Source organism: Notamacropus eugenii, chromosome 3, assembly GCF_028372415.1.
Source record: "Notamacropus eugenii isolate mMacEug1 chromosome 3, mMacEug1.pri_v2, whole genome shotgun sequence".
Classification (NCBI taxonomy): domain Eukaryota; kingdom Metazoa; phylum Chordata; class Mammalia; order Diprotodontia; family Macropodidae; genus Notamacropus; species Notamacropus eugenii.
The window spans coordinates 453,929,711-453,951,585 of record NC_092874.1 but is presented as its reverse complement, the minus strand read 5'-3'; the positions used below and the strand labels follow the sequence as shown (position 1 = coordinate 453,951,585).

General features: G+C 43.1%; 1 protein-coding gene across 6 annotated transcripts in view; it reads left to right on the top strand.

Annotated features, from left to right (window-relative positions):
* Positions 1 to 2,159: 2,159 nt before the first annotated feature.
* Positions 2,160 to 21,875, top strand: part of MITF (melanocyte inducing transcription factor) — a 258,675-nt gene continuing 238,959 nt past the window's right edge. For 2 of the 6 annotated variants that reach the window (XM_072598698.1, XM_072598695.1), the window contains exon 1: positions 2,160 to 2,446. In XM_072598698.1, coding sequence (XP_072454799.1) covers positions 2,343 to 2,446 — 104 coding nt within the window. In that variant the 5' untranslated portion in view covers positions 2,160 to 2,342. Of the gene's footprint in view, positions 2,447 to 2,493; positions 3,693 to 21,875 lie in introns of those variants that run through there. The other 4 variants (XM_072598693.1, XM_072598692.1, XM_072598696.1 and 1 more) reach the window with 3 other exon arrangements.

Here is a 21,875-nt window from a genome sequence, read left to right as displayed (position 1 = left end):
ATGGAAGTAATAAGAGAGGGATGGGGATAGGGTGTCACTGTAGGACAATAAAATTTTTATGAGACAGGGTCCATCACATTCTGTGATGTAAGCTTCTTGAAGGCAAGCACAATGGGCGGAAATGATATAGGTAACTTGGTACAAAGGGAAAAGCACTGGATTTGGAATCAGAGGAGCTAGCTTTACCTCCTGGCTCTGCTGTTTACTCAGTGTATGACCCTGGGCTTCCTTCAAGTCCCAGCTAAAATCTGATCTTCCACTGGAAGCCTCTCCCTATTCTCCCTAAATTCTGGTGCCTGCTGGTTTTGGATGGTCTCTGAATTATCTTACCTATCTAGTTCGTACTTGGTTGTTTGCATTTTGTCTCCCTCATTAGATTGTGAGCTCCCTGAGGGCAGGGAAGGCCTCTTGCCTTTATATCCTCAAGCACCTTTGTGGAGAGTCTGAAGTCACTTAACATCTCATAACCGCAGTTTCCTTTTCTGTAAAATGAGGGGAGTTGGAATAGATGGCCAGAAGATCCCTTGCAACTTTAAATCTATAATCCTAAAACGGATTGCTGCTAGCTGGAAAATACCTAATTTCTAGTTTAGTGGCATAGTGCTGGGCCCGGAGTCAGAAAAACTTCAGTTCAATCCATCTTCAGATATTTACTGGCTCAGTCTATAACCCCAGGCAAGTCACTTAAAAAAAAAAAAAATCTCCATTTGCCTCAGTTTCCTCAATTGTAAAATGGGGGATAATAACAGCACCTACCTCCCAAGGTTAATGTGGGGATAAAATGAGATATTTGTAAATGCTTAGCACAGAGCCTGACTTGTATTAATAAATGCTTGTTCCCTTCTGTCCCCTCCCAGTTTGCCAGCTCTTTTTAAGGCCAACAATAAATACACAGGACATGGAAAACAAAGGATATGAAATCTCTGCAGATTCAGGCTCTGAAAGAGATAAGTTCTCTAGGTAGATTACTCGGAGATGGAGCTTTAAGTCACTTTTTGACTGAAAGAAAGAACCCAGTCTTAGTGTAACCGACCCCAGCTAGAGAAGTCTGGTGGAGGAGATAAGCCAGAATTGGGAGATTTGCCATGCTGGGTATCTGCCCAGTGCCAGAGCAGAGGAGCAGAAATGAACAAATCTGGGTTTATACTCTATACTCATCACACATGATCACGGATTTCGAGTCAGAAGGGGCCTTAGAGAGCATCTTGTCCAACCCCCTCATTTCCAGCAGATGCCCAGAGAAAAGAAGTTACTTGGTCAAGGTCACTCAGGTATTAAAATTCATTTCTCTGGACTCCGAATCCGGTCCCTTTTCCACTGAATATCTCCCTGCTTTCCCGCAAGCCTCACTGGAGGCCAGGAACAGCTGCCAACTCAAAAACTAAAAGGAGGCGCCAGCATTCTGTTTAGCAGCTCGCTCTTTTGCAGGAACGAAAGTTTCCCTTAAAAGTTGAGATACGTTCGAGAGCCGGTTTGCAATCAGACTAACTGGGGAAAAAAGGAAAACAGCAGTTTAGGCTGCTCCAAGGAAAAGCAGTAGGGGGAGGGAATTCGCAGCGAGGTCGAGACAATAATATCCTTCATCCCGAAATTTCTGAAGGTTGTTTTCTCCTTGTCTTTTTTCGTTCCTGTCCTGAATTGGGACAGCTAGATATTTCGCGACAGTCCAGCTATGTCCGCTGGCTCTGAAAAAGCCCTTTGATTTTAAGGCAGGGCTCAAAACTGACACTTTATTTAAAGAGCCAGAACCTCCATCCCCACCTAAAAAAAGGATCTGCATTGCCAACCCAACTATCTGAGCCCCAGAGGGTGAGAGCAAGTGGGCAGACGGCAGCTCCCATTCATACGAAACACTCAAGTTTCCAACCTTGAAGTGACAGACAGAAGGGAGAGAGAAGAAGGAAAGGGACCGGGCAGGGAAGGGGGGGAGGAGGGAGCCCCTGACATTGACAAAGAATCTAAACAAGAGTTGCACACGCTGGTGTCCACTACGTTGCCTCGGGGCCGCTCGTCCTGCTGGGACTTGTAGTCTTCGGGGGAGCCACTCTCCCGGCTGGCGGGGACAGCGGGGCCCCGCGTGGAACTACAGCTCCCAGGGAGCGCCCCGCCGCCCGCCCGCTCCGGGTGAGAGCCGGAGGGAGCAGGGGAGGACGAGGGGGAGGAGTGGGCTGTGGCTGGCACTGCGAGGGGGCGCCGGGCGCCGTCCCTGGCCCCTCCCCGCCGCGCCCCCGGGCTCCTCGGCTGCTGCCGCCGCCGCCTCCGCCACCCCTGCTGCCGCTGCCGCTGCCGCCTCGGCTCGTGCGTGCGCTCCGCTCCAGCCGGGCGCCGCGCCGCCAGGAGCCATGCAGTCCGAGTCGGGGATCGTGCCGGATTTCGAAGTCGGGGAGGAGTTTCACGAGGAGCCCAAGACCTATTACGAGCTGAAGAGTCAGCCTCTGAAATGCAGGTGAGTGACAGCTGCCGGGAGGGCGGGCGGGCCGAGGAGCACACCTCTCCCTCCTAGCTGGGGGAGGTACCCCTCTCCCCCGGAGAGCCGCGGTCGCGTCCCCAACCCAAGGACGGTCAGTTCCCTCGCGAAGGACCCTGTGCCCTTGCCCCAAGGAGGGCACAGAACTCTCCCCGACGCTGTCCGGTGCGCAGACTGGCTCCGCGGCCAACTCGGGGGCTCCCCATGGGGAAAGCGCAGTTGGAGGAGACGCCCACCTTAGGAGAAAGAGTGCACCTGTGAGGGCTGTTCCTCTCCTGTGGGCGACTCTGCCTAGGGAAAGCACATCTGGGGGAAGTTGCCCCTCCCCCCTATATGCCTGGGGGATGCTCTCCTCGCACTTTTTTTCTTGCCAGTACTTTCCTGAAGGGAGGATGTATATCTGGGGTACTTTGCTCCCCCTTTCCCGAAGGAAGATGAAGCTCGAGTACATTACCGTCCTCTTTTTTGTAGGGTGGATGGATAACTGGGGTGCTTTCCCTTATTTTTTTTGTATATAGCTTGAATCTCTGGAGGTGGGGGGGTCATGCTTTTTTCCTGCAGGAAGGATTCAGTCTGGGTTTTGTGCTCCCCCTTTCCTCTAAGGAGGATGCATATCTGGGGTACCTTGCTTTCTACTTTGCTGCGGGGAGAATAAATTCCCTGGAGTATGTTGTCTCACTTCTGCAGAGACGATGCATATGTGGGGTGCGTCAGACCCCCTCCGCCCATCCGCCGCCTTGTAGGCAGAGTTTACATCTGGGGTACACTTGCCCCACCCCCTCGCTGCGTCTCAGAGAGCGCACATCTGGGGGACTCTCTTGGCCAAGACCATCCTGCGATGATAGTTCTCCCCATCCTGGTTCCCTAGTAAGGTCCTCGGGACACCCCCTTCGGCTAGGAGACCCAGGCGCTGGCCCTGGGGAGGGTTGGGATCCCAGGTGAGGCTGGGAAAAGAGTTTTCAGAGACTCGGATCCGAGAGTTAACTGACGCCTGATTTGGAGGCCCCGCCCCGGCCAGAGAAGTTGGGAGTGTAAGCGGGAGCCACGGACCCCCAAATCTAGAGGAGGGAGTGATGGAAGAACCGGAGAGTCTTCTGTCTGAACGGAGCCTGCTCTGGGGCCTGGGTGGGAGGGAACGGTGGCAAGGGGGCGGCCGCCAGCCCCTCGCTTGTCAGCGCTCTGGAGTCCTGCCCCTCCGAGAAAACCCGCCCCTGGCAACCTGCAGGTGAGTTTTGCTCGGGCTCTCCTCCGCATCTTCCGGGTAAGGTAAACCTGAGGATGACCAGGTCCGGTCTGGGGTCTCATGGAGGTGTGTTCTTTCTCAACTCAGTGTTCGTTCCCGTGGAGATGGCTCAGCTTACCTGGCTATGGTCAGGTCCTCCCATTCAAACCAACTTGTGGGAAAAGTGAGGTCTTTGGGCTTGTTGGTTCGAAGGGGGGACGCAGCTTTGAAGTCTCGTGTGTGTGTGTGTGTGTGTGTGTGTGTGTCTGTCTGTCTGTCTTATTTCAGCCCAGCAGAAAACTGCTGCCCTTGCTATTTGAGGTTTGCAGAGAGAGGTGGAATCGGGGTTTGAAGGACCAGGTGATGATTTTCTCTCCCTTTGGATAGAGAAACCCCTTTCTCCCTGGCTGCCACCTTCTCTAAACTCTTTCCCACCAGCTTCCCTGGGCTGTGAGTGGGTGACCATCCTTTTGAATCTGGCACCTTTGCCTTTGATTTGCCAGTTCCGCTCTGACCCTCCCAATGCCCCCCTCCAAGTCCCAGTGTTGACAGAGTGGGAGGATGAACCGTGGAGGCTGGGATGGCTGAAACTGTGCTCTCAATTGCAAGATAAGATAAGGTGCTTACTGGAAAATCTCAGCTCCCGCATCTTCACTTCTCTCCTTGCTGCGCCCTTCCCTTCTCCACCTCCCATCCCCAACTGTTAAGAGGGGCCCAGTGTGGAGCTGGCTAGTAGTGAAAGGCAGAGGGAGAAGTGGTCCGTAGTGGGAGCCAGACCCAGCCAGGGATATTGTATTATAAACCCCTGCCACCTTCTGATGATGGTCTTATTTGGAAGAGAAAGGGGCTTGGGACATGTTCTAATGGGAATTGAACTTATTTTCCTGGTGGCTTTAGCAAGCTTCTGAATCCAAATTGTGTAGGGGAAATCAGTGAGTAGCACTCGCAGCATACAGTGCTGCTGAATCAGTCTGTTTATAAATGCTTAAAAAAGATTGGGAAGAAATGTCATCTGAGGTTAGTTAGGCATATCAGCCCAGCATTGGGGTAAGCATAGATGTGTGTGTTTGCTTGTTGGAGGTGGGGATTCCACCTAATGTTGTGTAAAGGGTTTTGTTGGGTATTCTTATGGAGAGCTGTTATCTAGCCTTGGCTAAAGAGATCAGTGACATGTAGGTCTAGGGCCATTTGCTTTCTTTGCTGTGATGAAACATGGCCTAGGGAGGGAAATCATGTAGGGGTTCTGTGTATGTGTGGAATCTTAAACAAGTTTGTTGACTGGGCTTTTATTTAAAATGACATGAGTCTGAAAGAATAAGGGAAGACCGTATCTGGAAAAAATGCCAGTTCACGTTAATTTGAGATAGACTTTTTGAAGTGCAGGTACCAGGCAGTGAGGATTCCAGACGTGACCACTGTCCCTTTCCTCAAGTAGTTTCCACAGAAACCTACTTCTGAAAGTTGACGGCTGTTATCATCATTTAATTAGTCATTATATCAATCAGCCAGTCAACCAGCATTTTTGGAGCACCTATCTCTGCACCTACCACTGTGAAGGTAAAGAATCAGGTGAATTTCTTTCGGGGAGGTAGGGGAAGGGCCTGGCAAATAGCATCACACATGGGAGCTAAGGGGAAGTACAGGGCAGAATTGTAGAGGAATTAAATTTAAAAAGTTGTCACAAAACTTGTTTCTGGAGCAGACACATGTTTTTGGAAACCAGCTAGCAAAATAAAATCTGTGAATAAGTGCATAGAGTTGTCAAAAATTTCCTATAAGGCTTCCACAGTTTTGTAATGCATTGTCATCTACATCTGTTGTGTTATTTTATCAGGGCCTCATTTGTTCAGGGTGTTTCCCCTCTTTCTCCCTCCTTTTTTGATCTTGCTCTTGTCTAGGACAGCTTTCTTTCTTTCTTTCTTCCTTCCTTTCTTTCTTTCTTCCTTTCTTTCTCCCTCCCTCCCTTCCTTCCTTTCTCCCTCCCTCCCTTCCTTCCTTCCTTCCTTCCTTCCTTCCTTCCTTCCTTCCTTCCTTCCTTCCTTTCTTCCTTCCTTCTTTCTCTTTCTTTCTTCCTTCCTTTCTCCCTCCCTCCCTTCCTTCCTTCCTTTCTGTCTTTCTTTCCTTCCTTTCTTTCTCCTCCCCCACCCCCTTCCTCTCCCTCTTCTCCTTCTTTTCCTCCTCCTCCTTCTTTTTCCTCCTTCTCTCTTTCTTTCTCTCTCTGTTTGTCCTGGTTGGACAGGTCAGGAGAGAGAGGATATGCTTAGATTGCTTTAACCTTTTAATCTCTCTTGAAGATGTAACCTGGGCTGGGCAGCCAGGACTTTCCCAGGGCACTGAGAATTGCCTGCTTCCTGGAAACATGGCTCTTCAGGAAAGTTCTCCGACATGCTGGCTATCCTGATGTGGTCATCCCCAGTCCTTCACCTTGTTCCAGATCATTACCCTTGAAGGCCTTGTTGCTGTGTTCTCCTGCTGCCCAAACCCATGTTTCCCTACTGTGAGGTTCAGCTGTGCCCTCTGAGGTCCCAGTGACACCTGACCAGGGTTTCTGACTTCCCACATTCAATTGTATTTGCTCTGGGCACCAGAAGGCCTAGTTATGGCTCTGAACCCGTCTATTTAATTCTGTGCCTACAGTCATGCTCAAAGTGTTCATTTCATCTGAACTTTCTTCCAAGTACCTAGATGAGGTGTCATTTTCTTTTCTCTTTTTTTGGTAACATTTAGAATGACTAGAAATTAGAAATAACATGAAGAATTATCTCTGCTAATCCACAGTCAATAAATAGATAGTTTCAATCTCTCCAGAAATCTTGTGCTTCAAAAAAATACGTGTTTACTTGTATTTTGGTTAACCTTAAGCCCCCCCCCAAGTATTTTTTTTTTAATGAGATAAATTGTTATTCCAACCCAGTCATCCTTATATTTAGGAGTGTTAAGTTGTTGGATTAGATTAATGTAAAATCCATTTGGTCACATTAAACATGCCAAGTCACTGGTTTTGAGCAAAAAGGAAGCAAAAAAAAAAAAAGCCTTATAAAGAAAAGAATTGTTTTCTACTTTGACGCACCCAAAGAGATGGTTTAAACATTTGTGTGACCCTGAGAATGAATTCTGAATGGCAGCAGACTAAAAGTGCTGAACATCAAGAGTAGCCCAGAATTCGCACATCTGCAGAGTCAGGGAAATAAATTGGGAACTGGTGAATGAGCTCTTAGCAGCCAAGTCCCTCTGTCTATACGTTTGGGCTTAAAACAACATATGTAAATGCTGTAGCATCTCTCTATCTTCTTAATCTCTATTTCTGAGGCTAATTTTTCCGATGGTAAGCATTCAGGGGCTCTGGAGTTATTAATACCCTTTTAAGACTCAGTTTTTCAGAAATGGGTTATTTCTTAACTTTGTATTTTTTTCCTCTTTTATCAAATTCATGTATTGGTTTATTTAACTTACTGTTTGTCAGAGATGAGGAAGAGCTAGATTTGTTTCATTTGCATAGTAACCTTTACTAAAGTTTCTGTAGGCAGCATGGTTCAGTGATAGAGCCCTGAATATGGAACTTTTGTGAACTTGAGCAAATCTGTAACTCCTCTGGGCCTCAGTTTCTTCATCTGAAAAATTAAGGAACAGAGATGGAACTAGGAGAGGTTGCCTGGGCCTTTGCTCTAGGGTGCTAACAGTCCTTCAGTGGTATAAAAACAACCTGACAAAGCACCTTGTTAGCAAAAATAATTTGTTAAAATAGGAAGTTTCCAGATGTGGCGCTTCCTCCCTCTGGCGGCTACACCTTGGGTGAATTTTTTCCAGCAAACCTGTCCCCTTGGGTGCCTCAGCATCATTTCTTTAGCTACAAACTCTCTAGTTATGGCTCTGTAAGGGGAACAGCCTAGGAAACCTCCCAGCTGTAGATTCAGGTGATGGCACGGTGGATAGCCTGCTGGGCCTGGAGTCAGAAAGATCTGAATTCCAGTTTGGCCTCAGCCGCTTACTAGCAGTGTGACCCTAGGCAAGTCCCTTAGCTTCTCTTTTCCTCAGCTTCAATTACAACATGGAGATTATTTTTTTTAAAGCTAGCCAGGTGGCTGAGTGGATAGAGCCTTAGGTCCGAAGTCAGGGAAATCTGAGTTTAAATGCAACCTCAGAATCTTAGTAGCAGTGTGACCCTGGACAAGTCACTTAACGGCTGTCTGTCTCAGTTTCCTCATCTATAAGATGGAGATGATAATACCTCCCAGGATTGCTGTGAGAATCAGATAACGTTTATAAAATGTTTTAAAATCTCAGGTGCTATATAATCTCTCGTTATAATCTTGTTAACATGTGAATGTCTTTCTATAGGGAATGCAAACACCTTGATTCTAGACCTACTTAGTTTTTCTCTTTGTACTAAAGCCCCTAGCACACAGCAGGAGATTAATAAATGCTTATTAATTTTATTTTGATTTAAGTTCATTCAACAAGCATCTATTAAGTCCTACTAGGTGCTGAGAATATACAAATAGAAAGGAAACAGCTCCTGCTCTCACAGGGCTTATGTTCTAATGGGACTAGTGACCATAGAAAAGTTATTTCCCTTTCCTTCTGTACAAATTGAGGAGGTCAGAGCAGACGAGAATGAGTCTCTTCTTTCATCTCTAAAATTCTGTTTCTTTTTTTTATCATGTGTTCCTTTGCACCTCCCTGAAGGATTCAGAGACTTCTTTTGGTTGAGGTCACCAACTGATGATCTGGTTTAAATAATAGTTCACAATTATATAGCGCTCGCCATTTGCCACCTGCCATGCTAAGTGCTTTCTCATTATTATCTCATTTGATCCAACAGTTCTTCAAAGTAGGTACTGTTTTTATTATTAGCATTTTACAAGTGAAGAAACTGAGGCAGACAAAGTTTAAATGACTTACCTGGGGCATGTAGCTAGTCAGCATCTGAGGCTGGATTTGAACTGAGGTTTCCCTGTCCTCTGCCACCACCTCCCTATCCCATGTTAAAGTGGAGGATAGGCTTTCTTTCTAATCTAACCTGGCGGGGGGGAGGGAGGTCTATGCATTAAAATTCCTTTTTTTTGGATATCTATATTTCAATATAATTGTCTTCCTTTGTATTCCAGTGCATTTTATTTTAGACATTAACCCTCTTCTGAGAAGGGGTCACTAGGCCTCATTCAACTGCCCAAGGAGTCCAGAATACCAACAAGGTTAAGAAGCTGGGACCTAATTTGTCGTATGTCATGGTTAGGGAAAATGTTCTTTTAAAAAGAAAAAAGTGCTGTCATCCATCTAAAGCGGAATTGAAATGATTAGAACATCTGCCGTTTTGTAGCCCCTCATGTTCTCAATTTCATTATGTAAATTGATTTGATAGTTTGATTATTTTAAAAACTTGATTAAATGAGTTCTCTGAGTATGACTTGGAGCTTTATCTTATCAGAGATACCTTTTCCTCCAGTCCCTCTCCCCCCTCTCAGATTAGTTATTTATGGACTGTGTTGAGTGGTTTGTATAATTCCCTTTGAGTTACAATGCAGTTTGCTCTGGCTGATGTTGGTGTCTGTTCCAGTTGTGCAAGAAGTGGAAAATATCCTTTATTTAGAACAGGTCACATGTGCTTACAGTCAGAAACAGGACCTCAGTGTAAAAAAATGTATCTTGGGACAAATCAAAGTTACTGAGCTTCTTCCTGCAACTGCATGGCGGTAACGGCTTCAGAAAGGCCTGTTTTTTGGAGAGCTAGAAAACATTACCAGAGAAACAGCATTTTTCTGATCAGACCTAAGGAGAGACTTTTTCAACATGTGAAATTGTCCAGAGATCCTGGATCTGGAGCTGGGAGGGACCTTAGAGGTCACTGAGTCCAACCCGCTCATTTTACAGATTTGGAAACTGAGGCTCAGAGAGGTCAAGTGATTTAGACTTTTAGATCTCAGGCTTTAAGGGATATTAGAAGACACGGAGTGCAGCCCCTTCATTTTACAGATGTGGAAACTGAGACCCAGAGAGGAGCAAAGTGACTTGCCCAAGTGTTAGACCAGCAGTGAACATCTGAGGGAGAATTTGAACCCAAGTCATTTGACTCCAGTGCCATAGAGTTTGAACCCAGGGGAACCATCTGGATCATCTAGTCCAGTCTTTCATATTCTGGATTAGGAAGTTGAGGCCCGGAGGTGGCCCCTCCTCTGTCAGGCATTTAGAATACAAGTTAATTATAGGAGTGTTTGATTAAATTTTAAATGTGTGTGCATTGAAGTGGAGAGTTGAGAAGATGCTATGAATATATTAAACGCAATAGCTACCCACTTGGGGGAAACACATATAGTTTAAAATAATTTTTTCCAAGTATTTTAAAGCATCTCATATGGGTTATTATGTGGACATGAAACTGCACAACAGCATTATTTTTATTTAGAAAGATGAGGGAAAAGAAATGTTAGAGTTCTTCCCAATAGTTCAAATGAGATAATATTCGTAAAGCATTTAGCCTAGCGCCTGGCATATAACAGGTGCCTAATCAATGCTTGTCCCCTCCTGCAGTGGTAAGCCAAGTGAACAAGCACCAGCGATGTAAAGAAAACAAAATACACAAATAAATAAAACAAACCCTCCCCTCCTTTCCCACCCCCTCCAGTGATGAACATTTCTCCATTTACAATTGATCAAATTGCTTTGCAGATTATTAGGAATTAGAGTATATCTTGATAAGAAAGAAGGAAACAACCACCTACTATGTGCCAGCCACTGTGCTAAATGCTTTACAAATACCTCATTTGATTCTCACCACCATGGGAGTATTATTACTATTTTACAGTTGAGGAAACTAAGGCTGAGAGAGGTTAAGTGATTTGCCCAGGGTCACACAACTAGTAAGTGTCTGAGGCTGGATTTGAACTCAGGTCTTCCCAACTCTGACCCTGTTTTGTATTCATTGCACCACCTAGCTGTAGATTTGGCCCAAAATTTGGCTTCTAGTTCTGAATCTTCTGCTGCCTTAGAAAAGTTGCTCATTTCTGTTTTCTTCTCTGTTTATGTCACCTTGGTCACCTCCCTCCCTCTTTTTCCCAGTTCTCCTCCCTTTTGCCCTTTCCAATTTGAGCTAGCTTTTATTAATGGATAGAAGAGATAAAGAGAGACACCATGTGTTTGCTTCGTCCACTGAAATGATCAGGGTCTGCCCAGATCTCTGGTCTGTCTTTTAAAGTTAGTGCATTAGATTGTAAACTCCTTGAGGACAGGGACTATTTTTTGCCTCTTTTTGTATCCTTAGCCTTTAGCACAGTGCCTGGCACATAGTAAGTATGTAATAAATGTTAATCAATTTATGATTGATTGATCTGAGTCCAACAAAAAAGCTTGTATTGGGATGAAGAGCGTACAAGCTACTAAGGGCAGATGAGAAGACCCAGGATATCATGGCCTTTTTGTTGGAAGAGGCCTTTAGATTATCTAGTCCAACTCAGTTCTAGGAAGAGACCTTGCTCTTACATGTGCGAAAGACAGCTCCCTGCCCTCTGCTTGAAGAACTCCCATGTGGGTCCAGGGCTGTTTTGGCCAACTGTCAATTGTGAAATCTTAAGTCATTTTTGTCCTTCTGTTTGTGGTTTTATTTCCTTATTGTTTTGTCTTTTTTTATATGTCTAGTGCTTAGCATAATGCCTGGAACACAGTAGACCCTTAAAAATTTCATTGTGTTGCAGCCCTAGTCATCAGGACAAAATTTAGTCACTTTGCAACTGTTTTCCCTCATTCTCTAGGACTCTGATCCAGTGATGCTGATTTAAGATCTTTCGCCATCCCAGTTGCCCTCCTTTGGGCATCCTCTAGTTCATCAACATCCTTTCTAAAATGAGATGCCAAGACCTGAACACAGTGTTTCAAAAGAGGTCTGCCCTTGCTTCATTGAAACAATCCCTGGCCTCAGTGAGCTTCCATTCCCTTGGGAGAGGTACACGTGTAAATATCCCTCCCCAGGGTATATGTATGTATGTATGTATGTGTGGGGTCCCTAAGATCCTCTCAAATGGAGGCTGATTTTCAAGTCCTGTGAATGGAAGTGTAGAGATGATGGAAGCATCTGGCTGACAATCATTAAATTCAAATGTTTTTTTTCTTTCTGATGCTAAAGTCATATAGCACTTGCTAGTCTCTACAAATTGACCACCTAACTCTAAGCAGAAATGCAATTTGCTGTTCCTCTCCCCCCTCACATTTTCTCAATAGTTTGACCTTTCTTATATGGTGCTAATGTCAGTAAAGCTAGGTGCCAAGACCAGGTTTCTTTTAACTTCCTTTCTAGTACTGAGCCTTAGAACCATCATTCACTAGACTTGGGGCTACAGAACAGATTTCATTGAATTCCTACATGAATTCTTTCCACCAATACAGATTACAACTTATCTGTGACTTAGTGAATAAGTTAGGTAGTTGCCTTAAGTACAGGTAAATGAAGAGATTTACTCAGGACTGTGTCTAAAACATAGTAGGCTCTTTTCTCTGCCTCTAGGACTTTAAGCTTTTGTAGTTCTTTCTTTGAAACACATCTCCATCTCTTCTCCCTACTGTGCTACCCGGTATAGAAACTGCTTCTTTCTTGCTCTTTTGTGAGTAGTCCCCTTGCCCCCTCAGAATGGAAGCAGAGGGCAGAGATTGACTTGCCTGCCTGCTTTTATTTCGAGACACTGAGTAAGAGCTTAATAAGAACTTTATCATTCATTCCTTCACATAATAAATTCATATTGATGGATAAGATGCCCAGCCTCCCAGGTAGTGTCAGAAGCAGGAATCGCACCCAGGTTTTCCTGACACTAAGTCCGGCAACCTTACATTATATGCCAAGATACTTGGATTTCATGGAGTAAATTCATTTGCCATTGCCCAGGGATTCCTGCTTAAGGACTAGAGTAGGAGCAGGAAGGAAAATCACAGACTTAAAGACTCACTCTGGAATATATTTGTGTGCGTGTGTGTACATGTGCGCGTGTGTGTGATACTACCTGTAAAAGCTATAAATGTTCATTGCATTATATTGTATTATATAACATGTACATATATGTGTATATGTATAATGTATGTATATGTATAATGTATGTATATGTATAATGTATGTATATGTATAGACATGCATACAAAATATATATACACATATATTTATTATATAAATATATATATTTAATTTTTTTTCTCTGTGAAGCTCTCCCTATCATAGAGTGATTACTCATGGGTAAAAGGAATCATTAGAACTTGTTCTAATTTTTATATGTAAAACCATGGGGTTAGGTGAGCAGTTTGGTGCCACAGTACATGGAGCACTGGCCTGGAGTCAGAAGGATCTGAGTTCAAATCCAACCTCAGACACTTGCATAAAAAAATTAATAAAAACACTGGAAAACTGAAAGATGGTCATAATGACATAGGACAGAGGCCACCTCTGTCATTTTACAGATGAGGAAGCTGAGGCCCAGAAGGGGCTCAGCAAATTATCAGCAGAGATGGAGCTTGGTCTTTGGTCTTTGGTCTCCTGGCTCCTGGTCCAATAATCATTCCGCTCTTCTATACAGTTCTACATATGGGTTAAAAATTAAACCTAAATAAGACTTAAAAAATAGACTAGAACTCCTGACTCCCAGTCCTGTGTTTTACCCACTGGGTCATGCTTCCTGTCTAAAGTGTCTAGTAAAGGTCAAACTGGGTAAAGAAATTTAAAAAGGAGAACCTTTCCCTCCCACACACCACCTACCCCCAAAGCAGACACCAAATATGGCATCCCTCAGACAGTGACATATTTTTCCTTCAGATGACACAAATGTAAAAAAAAAATTCAAATACCTTATGATTTCCACAGCAATTCTCCAAACCCTCTATATAAATAACTTGCTTCCAACTAAGAATTATATATCGGTGTTTATTTATTTGTTCATTTATTTATTTTCCCTAGATTTATCTTACATTTAATTCATACATTTCTTTGTACATACTTATACATACATGTTGTCCCTCTGGATAAAATGTAAGCATTCCAGTGCATGTAGTAAGGCACAGTAGAAGCCTCCTTAGAAGCAGGGAATCCGGGGTTCAAGACCTGCCTCTAGCATATGGTAGCTGTGTGACTCTGGACAAGCCCATAGGCAACCCTCTAAGACCTGAAGTTACAGAACAGTTGTGCTAGTCTACCAGATCTGCACTGGTAGAGGGAATTTTCTATGCCAATGAAAAGACAGATTTAGTACCGTCCCATCCTCATCCCCACTGCCTGTCCCATAAGATGTATTAATAAATGCCTGTTGATTTTAATTTAATTCAATGTGATTTTTTAATATGACTGTTTGTCTTGATATGATGACTCTCTAAACATGTTTTTATGTGATCTATAGAAGAACTGTGTTGTGGATGCTGACTTTTGTCCACTTCCTATCCTTTGTCTAAGAACATGATGCTATTGGACCAATTTCAATAGTATATGCACAATGAGTTTTTGCTCCAAGTGGAGGTGGATTGAATTGAGTCATCCACACACTCTTACCCAGTGCCCTGTGTCACCAACGGCACATATTTGAGAGATGACTGAATTTTGGATTAGGTGGACAGGAGATTATGACCCAGGGAAAATTGTGTGTGTTTGTGTGTGTGTGTGTGTGTGTGTGTGTGTGTGTGTGTGTGATCTATGTGAAACTATCATTGCAAGAACACTTATGGAGAGGAAGAACCATTTAGCCTGAATATTTTGAATATTTGAAAGCCCTGGAAAGATTAAAAATTGGACATTGAGTCCTAAGACAGAGATTGAAAGGAGCAATTCCTGTAGATTTAGGAGCTGGATTGAGTTAGGAGTCAGAAGACCCGGGTTCTAGCTAATTTTGTGACTGGACAAGTCCCATCTCTGGGGCTTAGTATTCTTAACCATAAAATCGGATACTTGGACAAGATAATGTTTGAAGTCTCTCCTCTCTTGAACGTTTCCCAACTTCTGTGGCTGTGTCAGTCCACCAGGAGGAGAGTTGTGTCAATCGGTTCATTTTTTAAAAAAAATACATGCATTGTATTGAAATCTCATCTGTTTAAGGAGCTCTGGTAACCTTGCTTCCCCTTTTTGTACACTGAAATTGAAGACAGCCTGCCTAGCTCTGTAGCAGAATTTGTGACCTCAACCGAAGTCCACAAATGAGCAGACTATATTTTTAATGTCTGTGGCCAAATTCTGATTTTTCTCTTGCTATCCAAATGTAATGGCATTGAAAAATATTCTACAACTCTGTAATATTTCTAAGGAAGACTTCTGTCATAATCAGCTTTTCCAGATTCTGCATTAGGACTGTACTTTGTAGAATGTATGGTCCCTGAAGACAGGCACTTTACTTCTCTTTTTTCCATTGTATCCCTAGTACCTGATCATAAATGCTTAGTGCGTGATGAAGTCAATTGAATTTTCATGAGGGCAGAGATCATTTTCCATTTTGTCTTTGTATCTGTCCTCAGTGCCTGCAACATAAATACCTATCGAATTAGGATGCATTTGAACCTGTTCTTGGGTTGGTCATGCTCTAAATTTAGAGACTCTGTACTGGGATCCATATAAACTTTGCAACTATAGCGCTCTTTGGCAGGAGATAGAAATGTCAGCTATTATTATATTCTTTGAGTGCTAGCTCCCTCCTCAAAGTATTCCGTACTTATCTGTGTAAATGTTATATCCTCCCCCAGTAGAATGGAGGCTTCCATTGGGCAGACTGGCTCTCCTTGGGTCCTTTTATCTCTAGTGTGCCGACTGTGCCTTATCAAATTAGGTGCTTAATAAATGTCTGTTGTATTTAATTAGTTGGAAGACACTTGGAAACAGAATTATCCTTTAAGGTCATTAACTTGGGGGTGGAGATGGGGGTGAGACATTTGTGTTATTGAATCATTCGTTTAGAAATGGAACCATCCAAAATAGCTCTCTGGAACAGGCCCTATAAACCATAAGCAGCTGGCTGGTGGCTATTTACATAGCGAGTGTGCACTGAGTACCATTTGGGAGAAACTTAAAGATGGTGCCCAGTGGTTTGTATCAAGTTGGAAATTCAGTCTGCAGACTTTCTGGAACCACAAGTTACATCATCTTGGCCAGGCCATTCTAACCCTTCTTAGGGTAGACAAACACTAATAATATTTCATCTAGATAAATGCTAATGATGTGATCTGGGAAGGTGTTACTAATGATACCTTGTATTTTGATACGGTAAATGGGGAGCTCCAAACTTGTTCCCTGAGTTAACAAATGGGCTTGGTCTTGGTAGGGTACCTTTGCTCATACTGTCTACATAGCTGAATGCAAATAACTTCATTGTAAGGTCCTGAATCACCAGTGGGGTTTGTGTTTTTGTTCCTGTAGGTGGTGTTTCAGATCACTTGTTTTTAGGGGAATCTCTTGGGTTGTGGGGGCTCTGAAATCCAGCATAACATATCTGGAGCAACTGCCCATCACTTCCTGGGAGACATCTTAAAACACAACTCATATGATTTATTTTTTTAATATTTTTCTTTTCCTCCTAAATTCCTGTCTACTTCTATTGAGGAAAATTCAGAGCAGTCCCTGCTCCATCCACACTCAAATTTGAATAAATATTTGAGATTATACTTTTACTGTTGAGTTTTCTGAGTGCTCAATAACTCTTTCCCTGGAGCTCTGCTTTGTTTATTTTTAAAAGTTTTATTAATACCTTTTTAAAAATGCCAGCTATTTCTCAGTGCATCCCCTGCTCCCATTGAATTCTTTTCTGGTAACAAAGAAGAGTGGTTAAACCAAACTGATGAGCAACATGATCTCAGTATTTGTATCTTTCTGTATTTTCTTTCTCTTGACCAAGAGAAGGGAAGTATGTTTTGCCATGTCTTCTCTGGGTCTAAGGGTAGTCATTATGGTTCATCAGAGTTTGGATATCTTTTCATACCGCATTCTCTCATATTAATTCAATTCAATTTGTCAAACATTTATCAGGTCTGTTTTATGTGTCCAGCTCTGGCGATCAAAAGAAAAAATGAGTCTTTTTTTTTTAATCAAGTGGATACTTAAAATCTACTGGAGGAGTTTCCATTGTTATAATCATTGCATTGTTTTTCCTTATTCTTATTTGATTCTGCATCACTATATATGTCTTCCCATGCTTCTCTGAATTCCTCCTATTTGTGGTTCTCAATGGCCAGTCAATGAAAAAGCATTCATTAAGCACCTACTATGGCTCACACCCTGGGCTAGGCAGGGAAGATATAGAGATAAAATTGAGACAGTGCTGTAATAATATTCCATTGTATTTATATAACACAATTTGTTCAGTCGCTCCCAATCATAGGATCATAGATTAGGAGCTGATAGGGGTTTTAGAGGTCATAAGATCATAGACTTAGAACAAGAAGGGACTTCACAGGTCATCTGGTCCAGTTCCCTCATTATAGAGATGAGGAAACTGAGGTTCAGTGACTTTTTTTTTGATTGCTGTTGCTACAAAAGGTGCTTCTGTGGATATATTGGTATGGATATATGAGTTTTCTTTCTGTCTTTGATTTTCTTGGGATATGTACCAAGTATAGTGGGACTCCAAGCTCTCTTGGAATGAGAGGTCCAAGAAGACAGGAAATTTATTTAGTGGAACCAAAGTAAAAGGGTCCATTTGACACAAATTCACATTAAAGACAAGGCATTGGCAGTGGATGGACTTCTAGTAGGTTTCTCCCCTGAAGTGAGAGATACTAGAAGAAAAGTGGGTGAAAGTTATAACCAGCAGAGGTTTTCCAAACTACTTCCCAGGGACTTGGGTTTCCTGAAGTGATTTTCCTCATAGAAACCTAGTGCAGAGCACAAAATGCAGCTGTTACTTTAATTCCAATTCAAAGTGTGGAGCTTCAAACAAATTGAAGTCATCTGATCAGTAATTTTATTGAGAAAAAGCGATGAAAGTGGTTGTGGGACATACCCACATGACCCTATGTGTTTTTCACAGAATTGCTGCTGAACAGGGGTTGAAAAAACTCCCTTTAGCCTGGGCTCCCTTCCTAATGAATTCCAGGCCACGTGTAGAGGTTGGGAACCTTCCAAAGTGAGGGTCTCCATGCACAGGAAGATTGCAACAGGATTTGCCCTGTCATGGCTCGGTTCGAATCTTCTCTTCTTGCTTCTTCTACAGTCCTGTAATCCCCCTAAGCTGTTCTTCTGTTCTCATGAGGCATCAGGAGATCTCTAGGGAAAAGGGTAAAGAAATTTGGAGCATTTCCCTGGACAAATGAAATCTCTAGATAATCTCCAGATTCCATTTTCCCTGGAGAGCTAAAAACAACACAGTTGCTTGATCTATTTAGATGTAGTATCAGGGTTGAATCCAGTCTTTTTGGCTTTCTATTTCAGGGACCAGCAAGTCGTCAAGAAGAAGGGAAGGAAAAAGGAAAGATAGAGAGAGAAAGAGAAAGAGGGATAGAGACATAGAGACAGGGAGGGAGAGTGGTAGAAGGAAAGAGAGAAGAGGACAGAGAGAAAGAGAGGGAGAGGAGACACAGAGATAGAGGTAAAGACAGACACAGAGGGACAGACAGAGGGAGAGAGAATGAGAGACAAAGAGAGGAAGGGAAGGAGAAAGGGGGGAGAGGAAGGTAGGGAGGAGAGACACAGAGAGAGAGGGAGAGAGAGAAAATGAGAGAGAGAGAGAGAGAGAGAGAGAGGAAGAGAGAGAGAGAGAGAGAGAGAGAGAGAGAGGAAGAGAGAGAGAGAGAGAGAGAGAGAGAGAGAGAGAGAGAGAGAGAGAGAGAGAGAGAGAGAGAGAGAGAAATGAGAGAGAATGAGAATATTCAGGGAGCTGAATAATCCGCAAACTAGATAATCAGTCCCTGGGTAGTTGAGGGTGGAATGCATGTCATGTTGTGGTTGATGGGGATTCAGAGTTGAATAGTATTTAAAAATGGCACGTGTTATTTACATGTGAGAGGTTGATTCTGTTGTTGGCACCAGGATAATTGTCGTTATCTTTCTTGGTGAATTTTCTTTTCATCCTAATCACAGACTAGAGGTCAGTGCAGGAATTAATCATGAGGTGCACTAATTGGCATCACAGAATACCATAGCTCTCAAGCTGCTGGGCTCCAGGATGGTAGAAATGCAGAAATCATTTCAATGAACTACCTTTAATAGCTTAAGTATAACCTAGGACTTGTGGGTTATTGTTTCCCATTTTACGGACACCTCAGCATCTCTCCAGCTGCCAAGAGGCAGCTTAGGCAGGTCATCCATATCATTGCCTTATCAGTTTCCTTCTGCCTCTAGGAGTATTATCTTTCCTTTTTCCACAGTGACATCCAGTGACACCCACCTGCCATGCTAGATATTTCTTCTCTTGTTGGTAGTAGAAAGTCATGAACAAGTCAGAAGGATGGAGGGAGTGAGAGACAGAGAGAGGGATGAGGGAGGTGGTGGCTGTATTTAATATTCGCTAACTCAAAATTGAGAAATTTTTGTGTTTCAAGAGAGTCTGAGTCATATAGGGCACACATAGATCATTGAATCTGAAAGCAGGAAGTCCTATGTTCTAATCCCACCTCAGAAATTTATCAGTTGTTCGACCTTAGGCAAATCACTCATCCTTTCAGAGACTCAGTTTTCTAGATCCATAAAGGGGAGATAATATTATGTCTATTACCTATGAGGACAATACTTTGCAAATCTTATTGTCCATTATAAATGTGAATATTATTATGTGGAAGTCTGAATGGTCTCAATGAAAATTTATTAACAACAATATCTCAGTTGTATCTCTTATTTGTAGCTACAGATGTTCTTTATCTGATAGAATAATTTTATGTACTAACTGGCTTGTGACTGAGCTGGCTTGTCACAAAATAAAATTTCTAGAAAGCAAAAAGGAAGCCTATTGCACTAGCATGGCACATAGTAGGTGCTTAATAAATGTTTGTTAATTGATTAGTAAAACAAAATCCTAATTCAAAATTCTAATCGCTCTCCCCATTTCCGTAACACTTTACGCCTAACAAAGGGCTTTCATCATGGCCAGCCCTGTGAGACAGGTAGTTGAAGGTGGCAACCTCCTTTGACAAGAGAGAGAATGGAGGCTTAGAGAAGTCCAGGCTTGTGGTCATTTAGAAGCAAAGCTGAGACTCTGCCCGAATCATTCTGAACAAACTTGGCAATGACTTCTGGTTCATTGCCAGTGAAGTTGAGAAATGGTGCAAGGACCAGGATGTGTTCAGATGCTGAATTTGAAAGTTGCTACCTTCATCATCTCGGGGAGGGAACTTTACCTCAGTATGCTTCAGTATTCCCATCTGTGCAATGGGCAGAACTCTTGTTGCAGGGTTTTTGAGAAGAACGTGTTTTGAAATGTGAGCTCTTCAGCTCTTCTTGCTGTAGTTAATTGGAATAAGAATTAGGGTGATAGCATGAGTAGAGGACTCCCGTTTTTGAGTCTAGGACAGTGGCAGCCAGGTGGCACAGGGGATAGAGTACTTGAACCTGGAGTCAGGAGGACCTGAGTTCAAATGTGGCCTTAGACATTTACTGTGTGACCTTGAGTAAGTCACTTAGCCTCTGTTTGCCTTTGTTTCATCAACTTAAAATGAGGATAATAATAGCATGTACCACTTAATGTCGTGCTGAGGATCAAATAAGGATATTTGCAAAGCGCCTGCCACACCGACTCTATTTTAATGCTAGCTATTATTGTTATTTTTAAATGTTTTTTGTTTATTTATCATTATTCTTGTTTTCTTAACTTGAATCCATAGATTCTGTGACTAGATTTCAAGGCATCTATAAACTTGGCTAGAAAAACACTTTTTTCTTCCACTAGCTTTTGGTTTTCTTTATAGTTCTCTGTATTTTATTTTATGCATTTAAAACGGGGTCATTGGCTTGCCAAAGGGGTACATGATACCAGAAGAGTTAAGAATCCCAGCTCTAGAAAAGCAGCTCTTTGAGAGTAGGGATTGTATTTTTTGGGTCGATTTCTAACCCTACTTCTGGTGCAGGACCTGTTAACAGCATTTCCTAAGGGCTGTCATGAGTGCCCGGATACAGAGAGGCAGAAACACTGCCTTTACTCTTACATTCTAAGGTGGAGAAGATGGGCCAATAACTACAGTGGAAGGTAATAAGTGGAAAGTGATACAATTCATTTGTTAAGCTCTTTCTGTATGCTAGGCATGTTGTTAAATACCAGTAATGTGAAAACACAGGCAACCCCTGGCCTGCCCCCGCCTTTATTCTCAAAGGACTTAAATTCTAATGGGGGAGATTGTACATGAAAGGAAGGTAGGAAAAGGATGGGGAAAACATCTGGAGAATCAGTAGCCAAGCTGGGAGAGAAGTGATCATGGCTGCACTGGCCACTCCCTCAAATGGGAGTGATGCAGAGTAAGAAGGCTGCTGGGGAGGAGGGGGAATGAACAGTTCAGAGAGTAAGTAGCTGAGGTCATTGCAGACAGAAGGCAGTAATGGTGGAGTAGGGGCACAGGGGGTGGAGGGAGCCAGGTGAGAGGCCTCTTGCAGAAAGTGAGACAGTGAGGAAAGCAGGCCTGGCCCAGCGTAGACACTCAATAAATGCTTGTGGATTGATTGATTCATTGACATGAAATGTTAAATAGCTACAAGTGATCTAATAACAGCACTTCAGACTGATGAAAATTTCTCAAAGTCAGATATGTTATAAATATGGAACCGTAGTTAACTCCCTGATGCCTCTGTGTACTTTGTATACTTGTTCCCAGCCTGGCTTCCTCTGCTGCCTAGTATTAATAGATTTGTAGATTATTGGAGTTAGAAGTGACCTCAGAGACCATCTAGGTCAAACTCTTTATCAGATGAAGTAGCAGATCTGGTCATCTGATACGCAGTCTGGAATTGTTTCTATTATGGCCTTCTCTCTTTCTCTCTCCGTCTCCTACTGCTTTCACTTTTTCAAATGAAAGGGGTATTAGACTTGTTCTCTATGGTATGGGAGAGCAGAGAGAGAAAGAGAGAGAGAAAGAAGGAGAGATGGGAACTTGGGCCAAATATAACTAGATCGTCATTAAAATTTAATATTTCCTTCAGGTATTTAAAGACACACTGCTCTTGGTGTCCATGACACAAAAAGGTTTTAGAACCCTTGCTCTGGGGAGAGAATGCTTTATTCTAGGTTGGTTCAAGTCACATGAAGGGAAAACCCAGGGTAAGACGGTGAA